Below are 27,132 nucleotides of genomic sequence, written 5' to 3' on the forward strand. Positions count from 1 at the left end.
TATGAAATTGAAAATACGGCCAGAGCATAACAAAGACCTGTACAGCCATTGATGAATGAATACAAGTCATTAATAGAAATTCATATTTTCGGTACCTCAAATTCCATCCAATTACCAGCCAATTCTTAATAATGGAAAGGGCCAAACCTGGTGGGATTCTGTACCCAGAGTTAATGAGAAATTATATTGCAGAGTATGAGCTCACGCATGAATGGATCATTCAAGCGATTGATTGCTATCCATATACTGTTCATGAAGGAACATAAAGTGCTTAACAAAACTATTCGCAAAAGTTAACAATGCAATAGACGAAAAACATTAGAAAACAAGGAAAATCTTCTCGATTGATGTACTAGTAAGGACATATGCTCAAGGTCAACATGCAGTGGGCACAACATAAACGTATGTTACCACTTTCATTCGTACTTTTAGACTTTCGGTGGTCTATTGACCGAAGTAAAATAATACACACATATTCAGAAACTCTGATGCCAGAAACGTTTACATTCCTAACCGAAGCTCATATATAAATGCGACAAGGAAATTTTCTTAAAATATAGGCGGATCGTATTATTAGAAATGTCGAAAAGTAAGAATGAATTCGCCTTCACTCGCGTTTACCCTCGAAGACCGTAATTAATAATTGTCAACCCTACAGGAAGGGTCAAATGGTCTCTAATTCTTAACGAACAATGACTCAGGACATCAATTTATTCAATAGACCCCCGAAACTGCTTTATTTTAATAGTACCAATAGTTATTCCTAATATTGAATATGTATGATATATGGTCTTAGAAAGAAGACATATTCCTTCCTTTTTAACACCAAATGGTTAAACAGCTCATTGCAGCACAACAAATTGAAACATGTAAAATGAATTTTCTCCTATCAGATGTGTCTTCGCCTGAATATGCATTTTTATTCCCAATATTTACACTCACTCACTACTTACGCAATACTTCTGTTCTCTTATTAGGGCACGTTTCCTTCTTTTTATTGCTAGTGGGGTGGGACTAAGTCCCTTGTACTGCGGCCACTTCTGGCCTATTGTACCAGCCCCAGATGATAGGTGAGGGTGACTGTGGAGCAATTGATGGAAAAATTGCATTTAGAAACACCGGTCCCAATGCTACTTTATATTATTATATCGAAAACATACTAGAAATGACACAGAAAGACAAATTAAATTAACACTTCAATATGAGAAACGTAAAAAATGACAGAACACGAAATTAGAAATATGAGTACAAATGCTGTTATCAAACAATGGCACAGCACTTTAATAAGCTTACGTTTTCCGCTCTTGAAACGGTTCGCAAGTAAGATGTTCGAACAGAGTTTACAAAACCTACTTTCTTCCTGCCCCGATTTCCAATCCTAGAGATCTCTTACTTACATTATTGTTACTCTTACTACATTTTTTGATGAACTTCCCACACGAGTTCGACTTCTGCATACCTAACCTCGAAGTTTCATACTGTGCTCATTCTTGTAGATATTGTCTTCAAGACAAAGTTGTGTACGTGATATGTAGATATGTTCAAGATATAACTCACACCAAATTTCGCATGCCTAGCACAAATGGTGACGTTCACAGTGGCCGCACGGTCTGAGGCAAGAACAGTCTTCGCCTGCTCAAATCTGTGTGCGTTTATTCTGTGTTTGTGTTGTCCTGTTTGTGTAAGTAGCGCCTTGCGAAAAGCTGATCACTCGTCCAAGGAGTCCTACCGACTGTGTATAGGATTCAGAAACTGAAAATGCGGCCAAAGCCCAACAAAGGGCCGTAGAGCCATACAGAGATACACTGCTTATAGCACCCGTAATTCCTTAGTTATCGCCCCCAAACTGAATACAAAGAAAATATTGGAACGGCCGCCATCCTGTTGCACTATATTATACAAAATTTGCCTCCATGAAAGTGTCACATTTTTCTAAGACATATATTTATATAATCTGAGGATTAGGCTAGTGCCGTTCTCACCTCACAATATCGAGCATTATTGCCCTTATTGCTGAATGTGTTAAATTAAAACTTCACTGTCCCTTTTTGGCCTCCAACAGCATACTTTCATGTTATGTTTAGAGAAAATTGATCAACCAACTCAAAATTTTAAAATGGAGGATACAAAGGCGCATCCAATGAGAGCATGGTGATCTAGCAAGTCCTCTATCCTTCCTTGAATAAAGAAAGTAGAGAGGCTAACAACGACAGGACTTTGGAATGCTCTTAAACAAAATTGGTTTCCTTAAATTACACAGGCCTATTCATGTGATACAAGACACACAGAGAAAAGAGCAAGCAGGTATCTTACAACAAAATGAAATTTAAGAAAAAATATTTACCTCATCTAAGGGCTGATGAACTAGTGGAGGATACTGGAATGTTACTCACAACATAATCAAAACGTAACATGGTTCAAAACACAAAGAAACAAAGGGGTACGTATAAATGGCATGCCATGTGATATGACGGGAATTTTGGACAAGAAGCCACTAGAATCATGTTAATTACTGCACTCCACAGCCAAATTGCACAACTTCTCAGATGTAAGGCTTCACCTTGTGTTATCAACACGCGATGTAGTCTGTTCCTTGATATTACGAAGCTCATGTTTCAGAGATAATTACATGTTTCAAGTTGTGTGGTTACAGCTTCCATTGAATATCCGAGTAACTGCAAAATGAGTCATAGATTCAGCTGTAATGCTCAAATAATTATTAGTTTACTGCATGTGAACCGGGATACAACTGAATTCTTACTGTCATAACCATCCACAGACATCCATCAGACTCCGAAAGGATGATTTCTGGACCACGGAATAAAAAGAGCAACATTTAACAATATTCTGTTAGAAATTTAACATACTGACATACTAATTTGATTTGTACATACGACACAGCACGCACGTAAACTACACAACTAACAATAAGAACATACAACCAAGAGAAATAAGCGACATCTTCTACCATCGGGAGGAAAAAACAACATGACCCAACGATGGTTCACGATTTTTAACATAATAACTAATTTTTTACATACAAAAGATTTTTAATACAATTTTAAAGACATAGGGAAGCTATTTTATGGAAAAGTGAACATCACATTGCGTGCAGTGGGAAACCCCAATCGAATACCCAGCAAATACGCTTAAACGAAACATCATACGTAAATTACACGTCAACGTGGCTGCATAGGGCCAACTGTGATATAGTGAGCACTATTCATAACCTAAGTGCATAATGTTAAAACATCTTATGTGACAGTGTTTCCTGCTCGTAGTGGTGCGCCTCTGAAGATGATTCTTTTGAATCGAAACATGTAACACGAATAAAGACTGAAGTGTTGTAAACTTGTATGTCATACTGGACCGAAAGTTATCTACTTTGTAATACTGACATACCCCTACAACCGCAAAGTTAGCTCAGATTATGACTTCCTTCTTTACAGTCATTACACGAAAGGCGGTCAAGAACTTCAAGACTGTACTTCATCAACTTTGGTTTAAACAGCAACGTTACCATTTGCCCCTTTAGGTCCGTCCTCTGCTATAGTTCCCACTGTCTGCGAAATATTATCGCACAAAGACATCAGTTAGACCACACAAACATCTCTGAAAGCGACGGAAATAGCAACAATCAATCGCCTAATAATTTCCTCCTGAATCAGGTTCCCATCTCTTATCATTGTTCCCAAATATCTGAACTGTGCCACATTTTCAAAACATCTGTTTCCTATCTTTATGTCATGATATTACCCTGCATTTTGGTGACGAGACAGCAACATATACTTAGTTTTCTCTGTGTTTACTTCTAGACCAACCTCTTTACTTGCGTCAATTAAAGTTTCTGTGTTTTTCTTTATGGTATCTACATTATCACCCAGTATATTCAAATCATCGGCATACACCAACAGTTGATGTGTCCCGTTTAATTTCAGTCCCACCTGGTTTCCCTGGACCTTCCTAATGGCATATTCTAAAGCAAAATTGAAAAGGAGCGGCAATAAAGCATCTCCTTGTCTTAGACCATTCTGGGTAGGAAATTTGGTAACTGTTTACCTATACCGACTTTACTATACGTTTCCTTTAAACACATTTTAATCAACCTAACTACTTTCATGGGTATCCCAAACTCTATTAGAATATTGTACAATACTTCCCTCCTAACTGAATCGTAGGCTTTCTTGAAGTCTATGAATAGCTGATGTACTGTCTCATCGTACTCCTATTTTTTCTCCAATATCTGACGAATGCAAAAGATCTGATNTGTGCTTCAAGTCGCTGCTGATGACGCTGCTTCCGGCATCAGTTTTTGGTGTCTCTCTTCGTCTGATGCCTACCCTTTGACCTGTCCAGCAAGGGAGGCCCTGCCAGTAGCTACGCTGCCGCTGGTATAGCTCTCAGGGTCCTTAGCATACTCAAACCCCCTCACCACGATAAGGCGGAGACACCCCGATTATCCCCCGATAATTACTTCAGTCAGTTTTATCACCCTTCTTGTGAACTATTACAATAATAGACTCCTTCCACTGATCAGGCAATTTTTGCTTATGCCAAATAGAAGTAATTAGCTTATGGATCTTAGAACGTAATATTTCGCCTCCTGCTCGAATAAGTTCTGCCGGAATTTGATCACTACCTGGAGATTTATATCGTTTCAATTTTGCAATGGCACTTTCGACCTCAAGAGGGCTAGGATCAGGTATTAACGGCTCAGCTGTATGGATTTCTGTCTGCCTAGCAGCACTGACCCTATGTACATTCATTAACTGAGAGAAGTAATTCCTCCGCCTATTCAAGATATTGTGGGAATCTGGAAGCAGATCAACATTCTCATCTTCACTAGGTTACTTCTAGGTTGGTAACCCCCCTTTAAGGCATTTATTCCTCAATACAGGTCTCTAATGTTCTTGTTCTTACTGTTCATTGCCAGCTCATCGATTTTGTCTTTCAGATATTCCCTCTTTTGTTCCTGAAATGCCTGCTGGTTTCACGTCTTATATTGTTCAGATTATCCCCATTTAACTCGCCTGGATCCTGTAACCAATGCAATTTGGCCTGCTTAATTTTGACCATCCTTCATCGAACCATGTCTTTTGCTTCTTCGGTTCATAATAACGTAGACTCTCTTTGGCAGACATTTTTATATTCTCTCTAATAGTTTCCCAAGCTTTATTAACATCCACCTCAGTTTCCAAGTTTTCCAAAGCCGCAAACCTATTTGAGATTTCAACACAATACTGCTCTTTACCCTCTACCTCATTAAATTTCTTGAGATTAAACCTCTTCTTATGAACTCTGTCTGTTTTTGTTTGCTCACTGCCAGTCTTTCCCTAACTTTTGCCACCACCAGGTAGTGGTCAGTATCACAATCTGCTTACCATCCTTAAATACGTTCTCCCAATTACATTTCAGTCTCGCCTGATTGATTTCTTTCATAGAATATATTTTTAATTCACTCTACCGTCTGTAATTCTGTCTTTCCTCATACATTCCTTTACTGTTCTAAGACACCTGCACCTTGAAACCTGTTTTCTTCTTTCTTGCCCCCCGCCCATGGCTCAGGATCATATTGCAATGTTGCTGAAGCGAAACACGTGTGTGATATTGAGTGGGCAGAAAAGTTCGTGAGGTAGAGACATGTCACAAGATAATATCTACATCGGTTAATTAATTAGCAGAAAGGATCTGATTCGATGGAGCCAAGTGAAGTATTCATCATTTGTAAAATATAAATCATCGGTTCTTTAAAGAAGAACTGAACACTAGAACCAAAGGCAGTTAAAGATAGATGTATGTATGAACCCTGCTCGGCCAGAACGCATCGTGTAGCAGCAAGGGATTTTCGTTCAACACACTTCATTCTGTGAACCAAGGTACCGTATTTACGCATGTATAGGCCGCACATTTTTTGCCAAAAATTCAAGAGGAAAACTGGGGTGCGGCTTATATTCGAAATATTCGAAATCACACTTCATTTAAAAAAAAATTATATTCATAATTAGTAATACAGGGTGTTCTACTCCTGAAATAATATTCCAAGAAAATTATTTTTTCTATAATTTCTGTCTGAAAATTGTGCTGCGGCCTATACACGCACGCGGCCTATACATGCGTAAATACGGTAATTCCCCTTACTGAATCCGACGACATTCAAATCCCTACACGCAAATCCCATGCCTTTGATGGAACCTTGAGAACGTAAGAACACTTCAGAAAAAGTGGCTAAAGTCCTGAAGGGGGTTCAGAGATATTTGCCTGAATATGGCACGCTAACTGTACAGTTTTGTCTAAGAAGCTGAAGTGGACTTTGGAAATTGAATATCTCATTTTAATAAATATTTTCACGAATGTTCACCGAAGAGGGATGACAAACAAGGTCGTTACTTAAAATTACATAATGAGGAACTCTATCACTTGTACTTTTCACCAAATGATCAAGTCAAGGAGGATATAATGGGCAGGACGTTTAGAACGCGTGGTGGAGAAGAACACGTACAGATTATTGGTGGGAAAGCCAGGAGGAAGAGTCGTCTAGAATGAACTTTCCATAAAATTGTGGGAAATTCTTGAGTAGTGCAGCGACTGGCGACTTCACAAGATGGGTTCAGCGTCACGGAATTAATTAGCTATATACATAGTGTCCCAGGAGGAAAGGTCAATATTCTGGTAGGTCATAGTATCGGTCATTCTAAGTAAACTGTGCATATGTACTTGTGTCCTATTCCGAACAGTTTCCGATGTAGAGCTATTTCATGTTATCGCCCGTATAAAGAAACGTCAAGATGCTCTCTGATGAACTACACGCCATGTCCTCAAACGCGCTGCAAAGTGCACTGATGCTGACTTTGGATTTTTCGAAAATGTATTGTACTAGGTCAACTATGCCATCTTTGTCGCTTGAACAATAAATACCGGTATTAGAAACAGTTTGCAATATCGCTAGGAGCCGGGACAGCGTAGCCGGTATAGCGACTGGCTATGGGCTGGACAACCGAGGGGTCGCAGTTCGAGTCCCGTTAGAGTCAAGAATTATCTGTTCTCCACAGCGACCAGACGGGTTCTTGGGTCCACTCAAACCTCCTACCCAAGAGGTACCGGGGGTTCTCCCCCGGGTGTAAATCAGCAGCAGCGTGAAGCTGATCACTCATCTCCAGCTTGTGTCGAGACCAAAAAAGTGTAGATCTATATATCCGCTCCAAATACGCCTTCATGGCGTAGTGCTTAATTAGTTAAACACAGAAACAACTTTACCTTTACGTAATATCTCTATCTTTTCAACAATTTTGGAACTGTACAGTGAAATAGCTCTATCTCGGAAACCGTTTGGAATAGGGCACATGCAAATATAAAATTTTTGCTTAGAATGGCTGATACTATGACCTCCCAGAACTTTCCTCCTGGGACACTCTACGTAAGGAGATCTAATGGTGATCCGATGGAAATATGCAGCCAAAATACTGTAATGAAGAAACTTTAACTGCATTTTCAAAATTCCTTATGTCGCGAAGTTACTATAAAAAGACAAATATACAAAGTATACATCATTACGTTAACATACCATAAATGATAATACTTTAAAATGTGCTATGGTCCCTTCTTTTCAGTCTTTGAAGTTCGCCACTCAGGAACTTACTGACATTCGCTGAAGTGTCATATAAAACATGGACTTGAGACAGAGTATCTAACAAAACAAGGAAAGTGCATGCAGAGAGTATATGTGTTTTGTAGTTTGTTATGAAACAACAGTTAAACGATGCTTATATTGCTCTTACTGTTCTCACCTACAGATGTTTACCTACACACCTCTATGCATTTGTATTTCACAATCAAACTGCAGTCGTCGATAACATTACTGCTAAAATACAAGCAAACAAAGCAAAATATCTCTTTGTACCTGTGCGGAAGCCGGGCATGGGGAAAAATCTTTCAGATTCTTTCTTTCCGATGACATAAACGGGATACGTGTATGATAATTAGTTTCCGAGGTATAAATATTTTATTTTGAATACCTTTAACCCGGACAACCTGTATTTACATACCGCTCGGTGAACCTGAGTATTCTTGGAATTACTGGTATACAAGTACAACACTGCTCTCAGCTGTGCAGGTTGGTGTAAACTGGAGACACGCAACATCTACTGGTATACAAGTACAACACTGCTCTCAGCTGTGCAGGTTGGTGTAAACTGGAGACATGCAACATCATCAGCACGCTGCTATAACAGGATTTGCAACAACAAGCCGACATCACGCGTGCGTGGAACATACATTAGCAACAGCAACGCTAGTACCAAGCGCGAGTTTTGAAACAGAATACGGATTTGCAGTAGCATTAAGATATAAACACCGCGAGAAGCGGCTGGAGTCTTGATAGGGAAACCGCCAGCGGGAAGCGTGGAATTTCCAGGAACGATTCTACGTCCCACGCATGAAGAATGTAGCGGCAGGCAGCCAGGCAGTTCTGAAACGAGGGCCGATCCAGACTGGATAGCTGACAGAGGCAAGCATCCAACCAGAATCGAAATAAAGAATCTACGTTCAGGCAGGTGGCCTGAGCGGAAGGTGTCCTGGACGTACCGTGGCGCGGGCTAGTTCACAGACGGTAGGCTTAGCTTAGCGAGTTGGATGCAGAGTGTTGCAAGCGGTCTACGCGGCAGGCGTATGGCGAAATTCGAAAAGGATGAGTGCTTGCTCAATCTACGCGTAACCTTTATCGAAGTTCAGATACTGATGTTGTAAATGCCGACAGCAATACTAAAGGTATGAAAATATATTCCAGTCAGTGAGGCTTTAACCCTTGTAACCCCATTCAATGGTGAAAGGAGGGAAGTGGTGGATTCTATAGCATTTGAGGTTACTGTCCATAGAAATGCAACCACCTTGTATAAGTTCGTTCTAACGAGAATTAGCGGAGAGACAAGAACCGTAATCTCTCGTAGAATCTGGAAAATTTGGGAGAATTAAAAGAATTCCTGAAGAGCACGTATATCGCGAAACTAACGCTGGATTACCAACCTAATCAGTTGTTCAGTACCAAGCAAACTAAGGGGAGAGTGTGTCTGACGGGATCCAGCGTATTCAGAAACTGGGCTCCAAATTTAGAGAAGCTGCTTTACAGGAGGAGAGACATGGAATCTTATCTCTGTCAGACAGGTTAGGAAATATTTGCTTTGTGCAGGATATGTACTCAGACAGAATACAAATAACTGTAAGGAGTCAAAATCACGACAATTTCGACGAGATAGCGGAGACAGCCTTGGAAGAAGAAAGTAAAATACTGGGTGGTACAAAGATTCAAACACGATTTTGGATAATTAGAAACGTAATAATTTTGGAAGAAATAATCACGTGACATGCAGGTGCTTTCTTAAGGACAAGAAGGACATAGATTCAATCAGTTTTCTGCAATGCATGAAAGTCAATGACCCAGCAGAAAGGGGGCACATAGCTCGGGAATATACATGGCCTAGGAAGGAAACAAGTAAACCGGAAGTCACTAAATGGAAATGTGGGAGTATCATTTCGCGAGAAGGAATTACGACCATAGGGAAACGGCAGCAGACCGACTTTCCAGTCTACTCAGCGGGATGTGTAGGGAGGAATGATTACAAATCCTTCAAGCTAAAAGTGAAGATTAGCAAGACAGGTTAATTACTGTTGCTCACAGAATCTGGAGTCGACTTTTCAAGGAAGAGAAGCTGATAGGTTCAACAGAATATGATCCCGAATGAAAAGCGTAAGCAGCTCCCGATAGAAACACACGGAGGGATTGAGGCGGAGCTCAACCTCGAGAATAGTTCGATTACGCCAGAGTTTCAGTTAGTAAACAAGCAGGTCGACATTCCTTGTAAGGGGATACTAGGTAGTGATTTCTTTCGAAATGCAAAAACACAAATATGTTATGAAACACATGTGTTAATTTAAATGCGGAGATGATCAAGGCAGTGAATGCTAACCAAACAGAAATATCGAAGAGAGAAAACACGCGAGAAACCAGGAATAGAAGTAATGAGAATTTGGCTATAGCACGAGAAATAATTTCGCCCACTGCGGAACCGGAGTTGCGCAAGTCCCACAGGCTTCCTATCTCCAAGTGTTGTTTCTGAGACCAATTAAGGTGTAAATTGCTCTCCCCTGATCAAGATAGGTGCAGTGTTGTTATTGTGTGATTGTCACGTGTATTCTGTACAGCAGGAAAGCATTTCAATGTTCTTTCGAAGCTGCAGCCCGATTCGCAGGGTCTAGTCAGTCGAGCACGCAGACTAAACAAATTACTGTGAAGCCGTAAGAGGTTTGGGCTAGCGAACCGGGAGCGATTCGAATGTTAAGGTCTAAGATTACACGCCGCAGTTGAACAGAGAAAATAGCAGACAAGCCCTGAGAGTGAGCAGGGGCTACCGCACGGTTACGCAAAATACAGTACTTTTTTTGTCACTTGACGATTTCACGGCCGTTCACGGCTCTGCGCATCGTGGCTAACGGTTCTCCGTTTGCTGCGAGGCCATACGAATATTGCCGATGAATCAGCATGCCTGGAGTATGATAATGTTTTGAATGAAGTAGTTAACAATTCACAGATCACTGGACGTTTTGCTGTCCTCTCTAAAAATAGATATCTTTCACAGTGTTTCATTAAAAACACAGGTACAACTTACAACACACTAAACACCAACTTTCAATGGATGACTTCAGAAATTGTGTTGCCGTTCTTGCACTACTCTGACACTCCAGTCTCTTGAGCTAGAAGTTTCAGTGATTTTTTATGTGTATGCTCAAGTCTGGCCAATATAACATCTAATTTCTCCTCAGTAAGCACTCAACGCTTAGTTTTATTTTGTTGTCTATTAAGATTCCCATTGTTCAAAGTTTATTCAGCAAATTGTGAACTGTCTGCTGGGAACTCTTTCGTCATTAAATTTACGTCGAAATTTCATGTAGGTGTAATGCAAAAATACACGTTGCTCTAAAGTATACCGCGCCATGACGGAACACACTGCTTACTAATTGTAACTGAGAACACATGACTAATGGAGTTGATAACGGAGCTCATAACTGCTGCCTACTGCTGACAAATCATAAACAGACTCACACATGAACCACACTACTATCCTTGAAGCATAATGCCACCAAGCGGTATAAAAGTTTATCACTTTCCTTCGTTCCAAACGTTATCGGCTGATTCATCGGCAAAATTCGTATGCGCGGCCACTGATTGGCCTATTGTACCTGCCCCGTGTGAATAAGTTGATGCAGAATTTGGTGGAATGAAGATTGACAGGGGAAACCGAAGTACTCGGAGAAAACCCGCCCAGCGCCACTTTGTCAACCACAAATCCCACTTGACTAGAACCGGAATCGAACCCGGGCCGCCGCGGTGGGAAGTCAGCGACTAACCTCCTGAGCTATGGTGCGGCCCGACTTCAGGGGTTAGTTGTGGATTCTGTGAACTCCAGTATCCATTGTTTTACGTATTTATGTATCCCTGCAACTGAAACCACGCTTCATTAGAAATCAATGTCAAATGCAGAACGAACTTACCTTCGACGACATACTGTAGAAACGAAATGCAAAAATGAGCCCCACTAGCTGGGTCGCGCAGCTGCAAGGCGTACGTGGATTAGTTGTTTTCAGGGTCTAAGCTTCAGCATTTGTGTTGCTCTTCTTGCACAAGGCTTTGACACTCCCGTCTCTTGCTAGACGTTTCAGTAATTCTCTAGGTATAGGTATAGGTTTATTTTGGACTCTATCCATCGTCTTACCCACCTCAACAGTCTGAGACCAGCCATCCAGTTTACTATGGATATAGAATCGGAGGGCACGATCCCCTTCCTGGACGTTCTGGTCATGAAAAAAGGGACGGTTCTGACCACGAAAGTTTACAGGAAACCTAGCCACACTGGCCGATATCTTAATTTCAATTCCAAACATCCCCCACATAGAAAAGAGGAATTGTTCATAGTCTTCATGATAGAGCTACCACTATATGCGAAGACCGGCAAGACCGGTTAATGGAGGTTGACAACCTGAAACGTGACCTGCAACTCAGTGGTTATTCTCAAGGCTTTATTGACTCGGTTGTTAGGTCCAAGGGTAGTAGCCATCAGAAAAAAAGAGGAAAAGCCTCTTGGCACGGTTTATATCCCGTATGTCAAGGGTATCTCTGAGAAGTTTATGCGCATAGGAAACCAGTATAACATTAGGACCGCCTTCAAAGCTAGACACATTTTACGATCTTCGCTCGTGAGAATGAGACCAAAAAGGGGTCCTCAACAGACAGCACAGTGCGTCTATAGCATTCCCCGAGAATGTGGCAGAAGCTACATTGGTGAAACAGGCAGACCGCTGGCCGTGCGAATCCGTGAACACAGGCACAATCTCAAGCAGGGTCTTCTAGAGAAATCCAGGTTGGCTCAGCATGCATATGAAGAGGGCCATAAGGCAGGCTGGGACGAAGCTAGGGTCTTGAAAATGAAAGTAACACAGGTACAGAAAGTATAAGGAATCATCTCACATGGCATGTTCAACTAATCCAATCAGCCAGCCCAGTTTGGACATTTCTCCCTTACGGATCCCCCTCATCAATGAAGAGATCAACAAGTCAAAATGAAAGTTTTTATGAACATTAGTGTCTTCCGCTACATGTGCTAATTTTGCTCTGGAGTTTAGTCTTATTTCAAGAAGTTGCCCTGGCGGCACGATTCTTTATCTGCATAATTAGCTATTTTCCTTTGACACTACAGCCCCAGTGGGCCTAGGCCTACTTCCATGAATTTCTCTGTTCACTTCGGTTTTTTTAGATCTTACACATATGGTAGGACTCCTTGGGCGAGTGATCAGCTCGTCGCAAGGGCTCTACCTGTACGTAAACACAGAAAAACGCACACAAACATCCATGCGCTGAGTGGGATTCTAACCCACGATCTCGGCTTCCGAGCGAGCGAAGACAGTGCATGCCTTAGACCGCTCGGCTACCGTGACCGGCATAATTAGCTATATATCCTCTACATTTTATACCTTCGTTTTTAACTTAATTCCTGGAACTTAATCCATATCACTGTTTTATTGTATATTTGACATGTGCACGCTTGGCACAAAAGTTTAGCTTGTCTTTTATTGTGATTTTGTTCTTATCTACCAATGATGGAACCTGTTGTCAAGTGTTTATAGGCTGTTCTCTACTGACCGAGGTTCGTTCACTGATTGAGATGAGATCTTTCTGATGAGCTCCATCCACCTGAAGATGGAGACAGATCGAGTCTCCGAAACGTTTTGGTTTTTTGTCTTATATATATACCAGACGATGGATAGAGTCAAAAATAAACCTTATAGTTCTATACAGCATACACCATCGTCAGAATCCTTTAAAGCCAATTTTCTAGGTGTATGTTCAAGTTTGGCTTTTATGTCATCTAAATTTTCCACACTAAACACTCGTCGCATATGTTTATGTTTCTTATCTATTATGTTAAATTAATTCGCCAAATTGCTAATTGGTCGCCTGCTGAGACTCTTCATCAAGAAATTCACTCAAAATTTTTGCCGACAGTGACTTCAGAATTTTTAAAAATCCTTCTGAACCCTAAATAGACGTCCATTAAGATTAGCTGGGAGATTAAACTTTATTCTCAACACTCACCTCGCCAATACTTCTAGTGGTTATGAGCCTGAACACTTGCAAGTTTAGGACAGACTGGGTTACAAAAGCAGCAGGGGATTGCAGGCTGAGCGAAAGTCTCGCATTAACACTGAATGCTATCAGGAAGACAATCACAGGAAATTTAACTGTTACAGAATAGGTAATTGATTTGAATTTATCGATTATTGTTCGCCCATATGAAATTGAGAGCTAAAAACAGTGCAAAAACAGTCTGCTTGACCGTGTCTCACGGTGTTGTCGCTTGCAGATTTACCTATACTTCTTCAACCCTGAAGATGGGGGCGATACGTTCCTCCGAAACGTCGGTTAACACCACATATACACGGTGCCAAATCCCAGAAGACTGCTTTCTTCAGTGCAAAAATATTTCCTCCCGTTAAACTTTTTACATGTTTTGCCAGAAACTCTAAACTGAATATTTTTTCACAAGAGTAATATTGAAATATATTAATATCCCTCTCCAACCGCTGATTTGAAGTTTCCGCGGTAGTTAATGTGTGTAAAAAAATCGATGGTGCACAGCCATAATCATTGTCACAAATACAGAAGTCATTATCATGGACTTAAAAATTCAAATAATCTAATGCCTTAACGGTAATCCATAAAACTAAAGATTTCATTGTTTTAAAAAAATAAGACGTTATTTAAAACAACATTTTGGAGAAAGTACAGTGCCACTGTCTACTCAGTTGGGCCAAATCGCTAGAGCTAACATAAACATAAATAAGCTGACAGTTAAGACAAAAATGTAAAAGCCACGATGTCCTAAACAGAAATAGATCGATGAATATGTTCAAAAATCTATAATTGTACCATGTCATTGTCGTTAAATGCATTATTAACGTCAAGTTCATGGGAAAACGCAGTTGTTTAGATTGCCAAGTCCTTGCAGAAAAATAAGTCCATGATTTATTTAAACCGTCTTGTAGTGCATACACTCATTTATCTCCTTCTCTCCCTCGCACTACATGTTTCGGCATAATAATGCCATCTTCAGGTGCTTACTTATCCACGCCAAACTAATTCATTGCATGCCTTGTTCTCATATTAAAATAACTAAAATATGTATCTATCATATACATTGTCAAACGTTATTTTAGTTATTTTAATATGAGAACAAGGCATGCAATGAACTGGTTTGGCGTGGATAAGTAAGCACCTGAAGATGGCATTATTATGCCGAAACATGTAGTGCGAGGGAGAGAAGGAGATAAATGAGTGTATGCACTGCAAGACGGTTTAAATAAATCATGGGCTTAAATCAGTGCAACAGGACGCTAAAATATAACATTAGAAAAATAAGTGTTAGTGAAACTGCGGTTGCTGCTAACATTCACCATGCGGAGTTGGGTTCATCATGAGTGGGCAGCACAGAAGTTCGCCCTACACACAGTGCAACAAGCGCTACCGCTGAGAACGACTACGAAAGACAACATATCTCATTTCCTTCACGGGGAAATGCTGTACATTACAGCCCAGCGTGACATATGGTTCCACTTAACATTCCGTGGTTAAACCATAAACAACAAACAAAGGTTTAAATACATGTAACGTCCCAGTGTCGTAAATGCACGACACACGAAAACATTCATCTAAAGATTTCTTTTTTACATGGTGGTCTTCTGCGGTATAGCAACGTGTAGTTGCGTAAGTGGTTACCATCGTTTCGAAAGAACATCTTCATGGAATTCTTGCTTATTAGATGAAGGCAGAATGTTCTTCCGAAATGGAGGCATTCACCTACAAATACAGAGTGTCCCAGGTGTTTGGTGCCATACTTCAGGAGCGTACTGAGGGTTCACTATGGAACAACTTCGAAATAGGAACCCATGTCCGCAAAAGTAAAATAGCAGCGCTAGGGTGGCATTTAACATCATTTTGTTTAAACTTGGCGCCTCAATATCGAAGAGCATGCACAGGCATATTACCCCCTCCAAACTCTTAAGACTCACCTGCTAGAGTAGATGTTAGAATTGGCACTCTCAATTTTCAATGCATGAGTTACATCGACGAAAGAAATTCAGGCGCACCCTTTCAAATATTCCAGGTGTTTCACGGATCACGTCACATGCAACAAGTATTCTGGCCAGCAGCTCGAATTCATTACCCACAGGCGTGTCGTAGATCAGGCTTTTCACACGGCCCCAGACGAAATAATCGAGAGGTGTCAAGTGTGGAGATCGGGGTGGCCAAGGCACTGGGCCTCCTCTTCCTATCCTTGAAGTGTGCCGGCTCTCCGTCATGCTTTATCCACATTTGCTTCCGCCCAATCAGTGGCACGTCTCCTAGCAAAGGCGGAAGGATACGTTCCAGGAACACCTTGTAAAGGGCCCATTGAGTCGCGGTGGTAGGAGGAAAGGCCCAATCAAGTGATCGCCAATGATGCCCGCCCAGACATTGACAGAAAATTGCGCCTGGTGGTAACGAACTACAGTAACGTTGGGGTTTTCATCAGCCCAAACGTGGCTGTTTCGACAGTTGAATGAACCATCCCTTGTAAACTGCGTTTGGTCTGTGAATAACACGTGATTCAGGAAGTTGGGCTGATGTAAACACTGGTTCAGTATCCACTGACACAATTGAACTCGCGGTACGAAGTCAACTGGACCTACGTCGTGTACTCGCGTTGGATGATACGGATAAAGTTGTTGGTCGTGCAGGATCCTCCAAACGCTTGATTTTGATGTCCCAACAATCTTGGCAATGGCACGATTGCTGGTGGATGGCTGTTCCTCTATGCAATGCAGTTCGACATTGAGGCGCCAAGTTTAAACGAAATGATTTTAAATACCGCCCTAGCGCTGCTATTTTACGTTTGCGGACATGGGTTCCTATTTAAAAGTTATTCTATATGGAACCCTCAGTACGCTCCTGAAGTATGGCACCAAACTCCTGGGACACTCTGTATACACAGTGCCACGACCCAGAAGACTACAATATGAATCTCGAAACTCTGGAAACTTATAAAGAGTTCGTGGGATTACATCGCTCATGAAGCATAAAGCTTACACGACTAAGTCTCAAAATAGTGTTATAAACACACACAAATTCCACCTATCTTTCTCAAGCTCTTATCGCAGAGAGAAGATGCCGTTATTTTAACGACTGCAAGCTTTCTCGTGTATGTTTCATTGATTAACAACAAATGACCAGCTTCTTGTGTCATCAGCAGAATACAGAAAGAATCGTAATATAAAGGAACCTAGATAAAACGTAGCAATCCTTTTAAGTATTTGGGTTTTTTTTCCTTGGCACTACAGCCCCAGTGGGCCTAGGCCTACCTCCATGAACTTCTCCGTTCACTTCGGATTTGGGTATTACAGCAACTATATTCATGGGCAATTAATTGCAGAATAAAACGGAAGAAGGTTCGCTTCAGTACACAGCCCTGTTATCATCTGGTGTCGTGTCTACGATAATTACAGTTAAAACGCAGGCTTATAAACTATAACTTTACTTGCTTCCTTAAACGAATGTCTCACGACAAGGGAGGAGCATAGTTTGAACGTGGCCGAGAACTATCTGGCCCTAATGAGACGAGTTACGAGCTGGGTGAACGTAATTAAGAACTTCATAATTTGTAATCTTTTCCTTGGCACTACAGCCCCAGTGGGCCTAGGCCTACCTCCATGAACTTCTCCGTTTACTTCGGTTTTTCTAGATATTAAACATTCGGTATGACTCCTTGGGCGGGTGATCAGCTCGTCGCAAGGCCTCTACCTGTACACAAACATAGAAAAACGCACACACACAAACTAAACTTCCATGCCCTGAGTGGGATTCGAGCCCACGATCCCGGTTTCCAAGCGAGCGAACACAGTACATGCCAATATTTTACTTTTAGAGAAAGTAAACTGCAGATGCGAGGCACTGGACACGAGGGAACTCAGAAATTTGCACAAAATATTTGTCACGAAATCTGAATGAGTACGTTGGAGACTTAAACGCAAATGAATACTTGAGAAACTAAATGTTATAGTCAGAACTGGATTGAACTGGCTGAGGGTGAAAACAAGTGACGTGCACTTGAAGTCACTCTAATAAATTTGTGGGTTCCTTAAAAGAAGAAGCTGTCTTGAAGAGTTCTGTCATCTGGGATATACCGCCCTGTGACCCATTGAAAGTAAACCGAAGTTTCTGAGGAACACTGTGCTATGCTCGTTATCTGTTTCATGGTGGTTTGTTGCTTGGCTCTTTTTCGACCTGATGATGGAGGCTTTCTATTACTCCGAAACGTCAGTTGACTATTAATGGACTATCTGTCTATCTATCCCTGCTGCTCCCATTTGCAACACAGGGCATGTGATACATTAAACCGCGCGGCCACTGTGATCGGCTTCAACGGACTACAAAGCGTTATATCCCTGAAGCCGTAACTCTTCACAATCACCTCTGAGTCAAAATAACTTTTGAAGAAAAATCTTACACCATGCAGTAAGCCAATAAATCAGTTAAAATTACCTCTCACGTGTATCCCTGGTAAGATACTTATATTTCCGACGCTGCTGTTTAGCTGCGTGATCATTCAACGATGCTACGAACATGCTGCTTCCTCGCTTTTCTATGACATACGAATGTTGCCAGCACGCGCGCCTCCCAACAACTACACTCTGTGATTAACCACTTGCAGAATGTTGCTCGGCGATTTACTAAGAGCAGTCAGAAGGTCAACGACTATGGATGGAAAAGCTTCGAGGATATAACTAAATTGAGGAAGGTTCTGAGAGCTATGCTACGTCCACATTGGGAAAACAACTGAGCAGGTATCGTTTATATTAAAGACTGACGATCAAGGAGGCATCCGACACTTGCAAGAAAAAAAAAATCTGCATTTTGCTGAGAGGGGGCAAATCCGCCTACCAACATTACCAACCCATCATACGTCGGGGTCGTGGAATGCATTAACGCTTGGGGCATGGAAAATTTCTTAGTTTCTTTGTGTTACTCTTATATTTTATGATGCAGACTGTGTAATAAACTGGTTTGGAATGTGCACATTATAGTGCGTCTCCAAAAGACACGCACTTTCGGAATTCATATTTATAAAGTCGAAACAGGTCGGACTACTTTCTTCTGCATCAATTGGTTACATCAATACACCGTTAAAGAGAAACGTAAGAGCGATGACTTTCCGTTGCGTAATTATTTATTAATTCATCACAAAATCACAATCATGCGCAGAACACTAAATTAAGTAATTCACAATGCTACATGTTTCGACTATAAAAAGGTAAAGTTATTCCCTTTAACAGGCCATGAAGGCCCATAGGTTAGTGAGACGTCGAGGAATCCATATTTTGTCGCAGATGGTGGTGAGGTTTCAGCCTTAAGGGCCGGCAAACCCTTTACCCACAGGAAGATTCATGGTACTCATTTCTGTTATTGGATGAGTCGACCCCAGGACCATAGTGCAACTTGAAGGATTAGGTCAATTTAAATATCCAAATATTAATTTAATTTAATATGTGGTTCCCTCAACGAAGAATCGATGCAGTAAATTAGATGATACCTGATGACTGCCTTTAAGACCGAAACGCACTGCATAAAGAGTAAAACAGTGAATGAAATCTGACAGTGCAGCAATAGCCATTCAGTCATTGAAACATTACGAAAATTGCCTTTATAAGTGTAAGAATAAACTTAAAATTTAGACATACAATGAAGAACGGTAATCGCCCATGTGATTCCTACTATTTAAGCCCAGTTGGCTTCTTTCTTTTTCTTTCGTATCTCTTACGTTAATTAATTAAATAATTGTCCTGGGGAGTAAAGCGCGGCCGGCGCGTAAGGCTGACAATCTTACCGCCATCTTTGAGCCGATTGTCTAGATAATGTGGGACCCTCAATGTCTCTCAACCCTATTGGCCTTCACGGCCTGTTACAGGGATAGCTTTACTTTACTTGCGTTTATTTACTTAACTGCTTCAACTGTCTATAAAGAACACAGATAAAGACGAATATATTTGTGTTGATATTATCTATTAACCTCTTATTGCAATCCATTTGCCAGTTGTAATCCACAATTGCACAATTGACACTGGGAGAACATATTCACACATAACACAACACACAACAACCGCGTCTCAATATGTGCTGATAGTAACAATAAATTAACACGTAATAGGAAAGCTAATATAAATTTTGTAACCCTCAGGGGAAACCGTCAGGAATATACTAATATCTTCAAACACATTGCGACATGACGCTTGAAAGACAGAAGAGTTCATTGTTAGGAAACGGCGGTAAACACGTTCCCGCGAAAATGTACACACACACACACACACACACACACACAGTAGAAGACCTGTGTCTCTGCAACGGCGAGGTAAACACACCATTGTAACAATATAGAAATTGTTAGGAAACGGTGTTTTCTATGTGGTTCGTGCCCAGATATCAGCAGGACAGTCTGAAAGAAGGAGCGCCCCACAAAAACAAGACCGAAACTGTCAAACGGTAATAAATATCGGGTCATAAGTCTCAGATTGCGCTCGACATCAAGACTGATAGACTGACTGACTGACTGACTGACAGTCAGTCGCAATGTGACTTTGTCTTGACTTCAACCGAGGGAGTCCCCCTTGTGGAGGCGGAGCCGAATACCTCCACCGTGACCCTGCGAGTCGTAGGATGTGGCGAAAAGAGAAGTCTCATATCTCTGTGGCCTGTAGTCCGCAAGCGAACTATACCGACCGAGCGACCACCGCTTGTAGGCGAAGTTCAGTGCCAACTTTTGCGGATAGAGGGTGTCGTGTGGTCAGCGAGACAGTAAAATATGGTCGCGAGTCCTAAGGTACTCGGACCCGAGAAACACTGCGCTGGCAAGGACAAACAACATGTACAAAAGACAGATCCGTCCTCTCGTCAGAGAGGACGCCCCGCAAAAACAAGACCGTAACTGTCAAACAGTAATAAATATCTGGTCATGAGCCCCAGATGAGGCTCGACACCAAGACTTACTGACTGACTGATCATCAGTCGCAATGTGACTTTGTCTTTGGAACAAGCACTGAGGCTCATCTTACATTGAACAGATGGAATATCCCCTTCGCCAATCATGTAGAATATCTGGATGTAACCCTCGAGAAGAGGAACACATTAAGACTGCAAATAGAAATGATTGAAGTAAGGCCTTCAGAAAATTTATCGGAAACTACTCCCTATTGAATAGTGAGCGTTTAAGCGCCAACATCAAACTAACCCTCCAGAAGGCATTCATCAGGTCAGTGATGACTTGGAATTAGCGGCACACACCTACCACTTAAAATTGCAGAGCATGCAAAACAAATGTTCTGCGCACCATTGGAAATTTTCCAATGTGACACCGGTCCGTGAATTGCACATAGCTTTCAGCCTTCCGTACGTATCGGATTATGCAACAAGATTATGCAGGTAACTAGCAGACGTCATAGAAAATATAAGAGGCTTCAACTTGACGGTGATCCAGATTACGACTTTTTAAGAAACTTGGCTGCCATTGTATCATAAGATGTGCAAGATAGGCATGACCTTCTTTGCAAAGCCTGTACTGACAGATTACTTGTTTATAGCGCAAAAGCAAGAATTTTCAATAATATACCATATATGGGATAGGTACACCTGACGAAAGGCCAAGCATATTCATAAGAGGCAAACCCAGCTCTTCGTCAGAGAGTTACACAAGAACTATTACAGCAAGGGTTCATTTGAATTTGGTCGGGGTCTCAAGAGGCTTGTCGCCAAGACGAACTGATTGGCGGTAAACCGTCAGTAGCAAACTAACTAAGACTTTGAAAACGATTTATTTGTCACAAATTCAGTTAAGTTTAGTTGACATTTGAAAGTCAGCCTGTGAAGAGAAGATTTAGTGTGTTATTTGAAGTTACAGTGAGACTGTTATAAATCCGTTGCCAGGATACGACTAGTGAAGACAAAGTTTACGGTGATTTGTAATCTCTGTAGATTAGCGACAGAGCTGTAGTAGTTGTAGTAATAGTTATGAGTTGAGTCCATAAGGTGGTCAATAAATCCAATCACCAATCCAAAACCCCGTCTATAGTCACATTCCTAATACGTGACAATATAATATTGCGAACAATACACAAAAGTCACGTCAAGAAGTTAAAACTGAGTACGTTTGTGGGTTATTAAATATTAAACATTACCGGTTAGTGACATAGTAGACTCATGTGGTTTACTTAAAAACGTTGCCAGTAACTGGCCTAAACTGGATCGAACTGTAGAATGGTCTAGGAACTGGAAAGGATTTGGAAGGAAGCAGTCGTGGTGTAATCGATGTACTGTCTCGAGGCCTGGATATACACGGTGTGTCGAGGATCCGTTAGGACTCTTTTTTTTTTTTTATTTTGCCCTGCAATGCCATCTGTTGGTAAGTTGTGATGTTGAGATTCTTGAAGTTTCAGCTATGGCTGTCTATAATTTCAAAGCGCAAGCATCGCTCCATCATGTGTTCTAACCTTGAATGTAACAATACTGTTCTGACGCTCGTCGGAAAATGGAGGTCGAATAGAGAGCCACTATCAAATTTTGCTTGAAGTTAGGCAAAACAGCCGGAGTAATGTACGAAATGATGAAAAGTGTGTACGGTAATAGGTTTTTGAGTCGCTCGAACATTTTTCGACGGTATGCTGTATTTCGTGACGGCAGGGAGGACAGTGAAGACGCTCCACGTGCATCAAAGCCGAGAACAAGTCGCACTGAAGAAATTGTGAAGAAAGTGACCGAAATCCTTGCATCAGACAGATGTGTTTCTGCAAGACTCACCGAGGAGCTTTTGGGAATACCAAAAAGTACTCTGCATCAAATTTTGACCGAGGATTTGGGCAAACGGAAGGTCTGTGCGCGGTTTGTACCTCACGCGCTGTCAGATGATGAAAAGCATGCCAGAGTGGAACACTGCAAAGAAATGTTACCGTCGGCCCAAAGTGATACAAAATTTACAAAATCGATTGTTACTGGTAACGAGACATGGTGTTTTTAATATGAGCCTCTAACAAAGCGGCAGAGTGCAGCGTGGTTGAGCCCAAAGAAGCCAGCCGAAACCAAAGAAAGTGCGCATGCAAAAGGGTCGAGTAAAGACACTGCTAACCATTTTCTTCGATTCCAAAGGAACCATTCACAATTAATTTATGCCAGAAGGTCAAACAGTGAATTCTGATTATTATCTCGGAGTCCTCAATCGTTTGTGGGCGAGAATTCGACTTCGACCGGAATATCGAGAGCAAGGTTCCTGGTCGCTCCTCCACGACAATGTCTCACCCCACAAATCGAAGATCGTGCGCAATTTTTTGGCCAGAAAACGGGTCACAGTCCTTGATCCTCCGTATACGCCAGATTTGGCTCCAGCAGATTTCTGGTTGTTCCCAAAAGTTAAGTTGGAGATCAAAGGAGACCGTCACGACACCTTCCAGGACATCTAAAGGGAATGTACCGCAGTTTTAAAGGCGATTCCATAAAAGGAGTACAGTGACTGTTTTCGAAAACTCTTCAATCGATTCCAGCTATGTATTGATTCAGAAGGAAACTATTTTGAATAAAAAGAATGAAATTTTGAAAATAATTCACGTCTTGTATTTTGTATGAACACAGCCCTAACAGAACATGGACACACTGTGTAAGGCGCAAACTTGTCGGCTCTCGGCGACTGCTTATGTACGAGTAATATATACTCTTGCGCAGATACCCTTCTCATCTGGAGGTCGTCTCCTCCATCCGCAGTCTGAGGACACAACATGCCGTGGTGACAACGGACCTATTTATTTAAATAACAGAATTCTGGGTTCATCACGTTGAAGAAATAGCAACCTCAATGCATTCCAAAGCAACCAATAGCCTATTAGTGTCATGGGGGTGCGAAGTTACGCCGTAACGAACAACCTAGATTACAGAGTAGCGATTTTCAACCGGTGTGACGCTGGAGTTTGGGGGAAGTTTGGAAAAAAAAAAAGAGGGAAAACTTATGAATAAAAATATCATCGAAATCCATGACAAACATTTTTTTTTAAATACAACACAGTGATTAGAATTTTATCTATTGAACTTTTAAACACAATCTTATTACTCGTTATTCTAACTATATGACCTCTCGTTAAAAAACTGATGGTGTGCCCTGACAATTTTAGCGCCTTGTTCGGTGTGTCGTGAGTTTAAAAAGTTTGAAAACACTTGTATAGAGGAACGCAACGGATCGAAACGCCCAGACCTTGATGCTGATGATACCAACGACAACACACCATATAACTACAGGATATGTAATAGAACAAGAATTCAGGAACTTGAAAAAATCAGCTGTAGGACCGGTTTCTAGAAAACATATCAATGGTAAAATTAACAGGATACACCAGGCCGCGTCATAGCTCAAACGGTTAGTCGCTGGCTTACCACCGCGGCGGTCCGGATTCGGTCCCGGGTCTAGTCAAGTGGGATTTGTGGTGCACAAAGTTGCACTGGGGAGGGTTTCTGCGAGTACTTCGGTTTCTCTTGCCCATCTTCATTCCACCAAATTATCCATCATCATAATCACCCGGGGCAGGCTACAATAGGCCAATCAGTGGCCGCCGTGCCGAGTGGATCCAGTTGGACTCCACCCCATATTAAGAGAATTAAAAAAAAGAGGATACACCGAACTTCAAGATCCGAAGCTATCCTTGTCCTTAGTCCATCCTTGGGTCCCCTCCGCTCTTACAGCCAGGCAGACAGCTACCCGAGTAGTTTAACATTCAAGGTCAGCGGTGGGCAATAATTTGAGTGGCGGGTTGCATAAGCTTTGCGGGCCACGAATCTCCATCGGTGGAAAACTGCAATGTTCAATTTACGTTTCCCGCTATTTTAGAGAGGAACCGGGGTATCTCAGTTTTCGGTCGGTATAGCGATGGGCTAAAGGCCGGACGGCTGAGGAACTGGGATTCAATTCCCGTCAGATGCAAGAAACTATTATCTTCTCCACAGGGTCGAGGGCGCCTCTTGAGCCCACCCAGCCTGGGAGTATCAGGGCCCCTTTCCGCGGGGGTAAAGCGACCGGGGTATGAAGCTGAACACTCACCTACATCTATTGCAGAAAATAAGAACGAGCGGCGCTATACCTCCACTTCGCCGTACGTCTTCGTGGCGTGGTGCTTAATTAATTATGCATAAGGAATTCGTTTTATTTTACTTTTAGACATAGGAAACAAAGCTGGCATACGGTCCAAAATGTTCTCTTCTCTAGCGTTATGTTAAGCCCTGAATAATTAAATTATGTTTATAACGCAGGCATGGACAGCAAACTGACAGCAAACTTACGAGCTTTTGTTATATCCAACCTACCCACCTCCCGGAAGTAAAGATAGCTCAGTCGGTACACGGCCGAGGTTCGATTGCCGGCAGAGGCAAGAGATGTTCTTCCATAGCATCCAGACCTAATCTGGGGCCCACTCAGCCGCCTATCCAGTGGGTACCGGGGGGTTCTCTTCCTGGAGGTACAGCGGCAATCCTACCACTCACATCCATCCATTGCCGGGGTCAACAATGGTGGAAACATACTTCCACACCCCGATACGTCTTAATTGATTAAGCACAGGAACAACTTCACAATTTTGCTCTCCCTCACCAAGTTGTTTGCTCCATCTCTCACAAAAACAGCAGGAGTAGAAGTTTGTTGCTGGCACCCAGCCAGCAAGGCCACTCATGGTGTCGGGCCCTGGCACGACCCATGACCATTCTGTCACGTGTAGGGGTTTCCACGTGACTTATAGGATGGGTTTTGGACTGGAAGGTTGGATTTACTGACACCTTATACACACAACTCGGGACTACAGGCAATACAGCGGTATCGCTGATCTACACACTTTACAGTTCACCATTACATACTCACTAGGGTTCTCAGTCTTCACTAGCCGTTTCCTGGCAACGGATTTACAACTGTTGCACTGGAATTTCAAATCAGACATGAAGTCTCCTTTTCACAGCCTAAGTCCTTTCTTGCCATTATCCTGCAGGTGTCAAATCCGAAGACTCGACTCAATTCAATTCCTCTGCTCCCAAGCTCATGTCCTGGCAGGCTAGCGTCTCGAAACTCGACTAGCTCTTGTCATCTGAATTCTTCTTTGTAACCACTTTGCACTGACCACGCAGAAAACACATCCTCTCTATTGTTTGGAATGCGTATATACAGTCACATTTGCATAGCATTGAAAGTTTTTCTTTTATTGCTAGTGGGGTGGGACTAAGTCCCTTGTACTGCAGCCACTTCTGGCCTATTGTACCAGCCCCAGATGATAGGTGAGAGTGACTGTGGAGCAATTGGTGGAGTGAAGATTGGCAGGGGAAACCGAAGTACTCGGAGAAAACCTGTCCCAGCGCCACTTTGTCCTCCACAAATCTCACTTGACCAGACTCGGGATTGAACCCGGGACGCCGCGGTGGGAAGCCAGGGACTAAGCGCTTGAGCTATGGCGCGGCCAGCATCGAAAGTTACTCAATTGTTACTTGCGTATTCTTTACCGCGGGAATGTGTTTACCGGGTCGTTGTGTAGCATTGAACGTGTATTCTGACTTCGCTATTCCGCAATCCGGGCGACATGTGACAATATATTTATTCACCCCTAAGACCACAACATTTTTTTTATTCAATCTCAACTTCGAAGAGAGGAGGAATTGGTGTTTCTAACGAGGTGTTCCACTTATTTCACCATCATCAATTGGGGGTTACCTTACTCCTAAATTGACTCAAGAGGGGCATATGTTCATTATATACACTATACACAATTTGACACTATATTCTATTACATATAAAGATCTCTGTCAATGAAGGGCATCTCTCAATGCGTGAGGCAATATAATACACTGCCGCAGGCCCGTCTGATAGTGGCCTCGGAGCGAGCCAATACGAAAAGTCGGCCGCTGTACGCTGCTGTGTTTGGTCATCGAGTTCGAAGGGGACGAGATATTCGTGACGGCCGAAAGACAGAGAATCCTAACACTTCACACAAGGCGCAGAGCAGAGCAGAGCAGAGAAGAGCAGTTGACTACCTTCCGGACCCCGCCACAACCCATAACTATATTTTGTTCGTTCCAAGACCACTAAACGCGTTTTGGAATGGGGCCTCCTCTTTGACGAGGGAGGGGTCTGATTTCTCCTGTCGACAACTGCCGGTTTGACGCTTACAGAATTTGATAATGATTATGAGTCCTATATCTGGCAGGCGTCATTGAGCGGAGGGCAGATCGATCGCAAGGCAAAACAATGCAAAAATAGACAAATCTTATTCAGTTACTTGGCAGCTTGCAAGCTAAGATCTGAAATGAAAATAAACTAACGGAAAGGAGAATACGGAAAGTTTACAGAGAATATCGCTACACCTGATAGATGAGAGCTCTCAAGGCCGACAGCCTGGCAGCAAGATAAAACTCGTCTACAAATGATTTCAAAATTTGTTCTACCTTGAAGAATATGCTTACATCTACAACACTTTCACTAAGTGTTGCCCTTATCT

At 42.1% G+C, this 27,132-nt stretch overlaps 1 protein-coding gene across 2 annotated transcripts in view; it reads right to left on the reverse strand.

Moving 5' to 3' along the window:
- LOC111861910 (ATP-binding cassette sub-family G member 1) overlaps positions 1-27,132 on the reverse strand; it is a 233,759-nt gene that overhangs the window by 102,976 nt on the left and 103,651 nt on the right. The window contains exon 1 of one of the 2 annotated variants that reach the window (XM_023846862.2): positions 18,122-18,412. The exons of the other annotated variant lie outside the window; for it this stretch is intronic. Within the exon in view, the coding sequence (XP_023702630.1) occupies positions 18,122-18,204 (83 nt within the window). The 5' untranslated portion in view covers positions 18,205-18,412. Of the gene's footprint in view, positions 1-18,121; positions 18,413-27,132 lie in introns of those variants that run through there. 2 annotated transcript variants of the gene reach the window in all.

Source organism: Cryptotermes secundus, unplaced genomic scaffold (assembly GCF_002891405.2).
Source record: "Cryptotermes secundus unplaced genomic scaffold, Csec_1.0 scaffold39, whole genome shotgun sequence".
NCBI lineage: Eukaryota > Metazoa > Arthropoda > Insecta > Blattodea > Kalotermitidae > Cryptotermes > Cryptotermes secundus.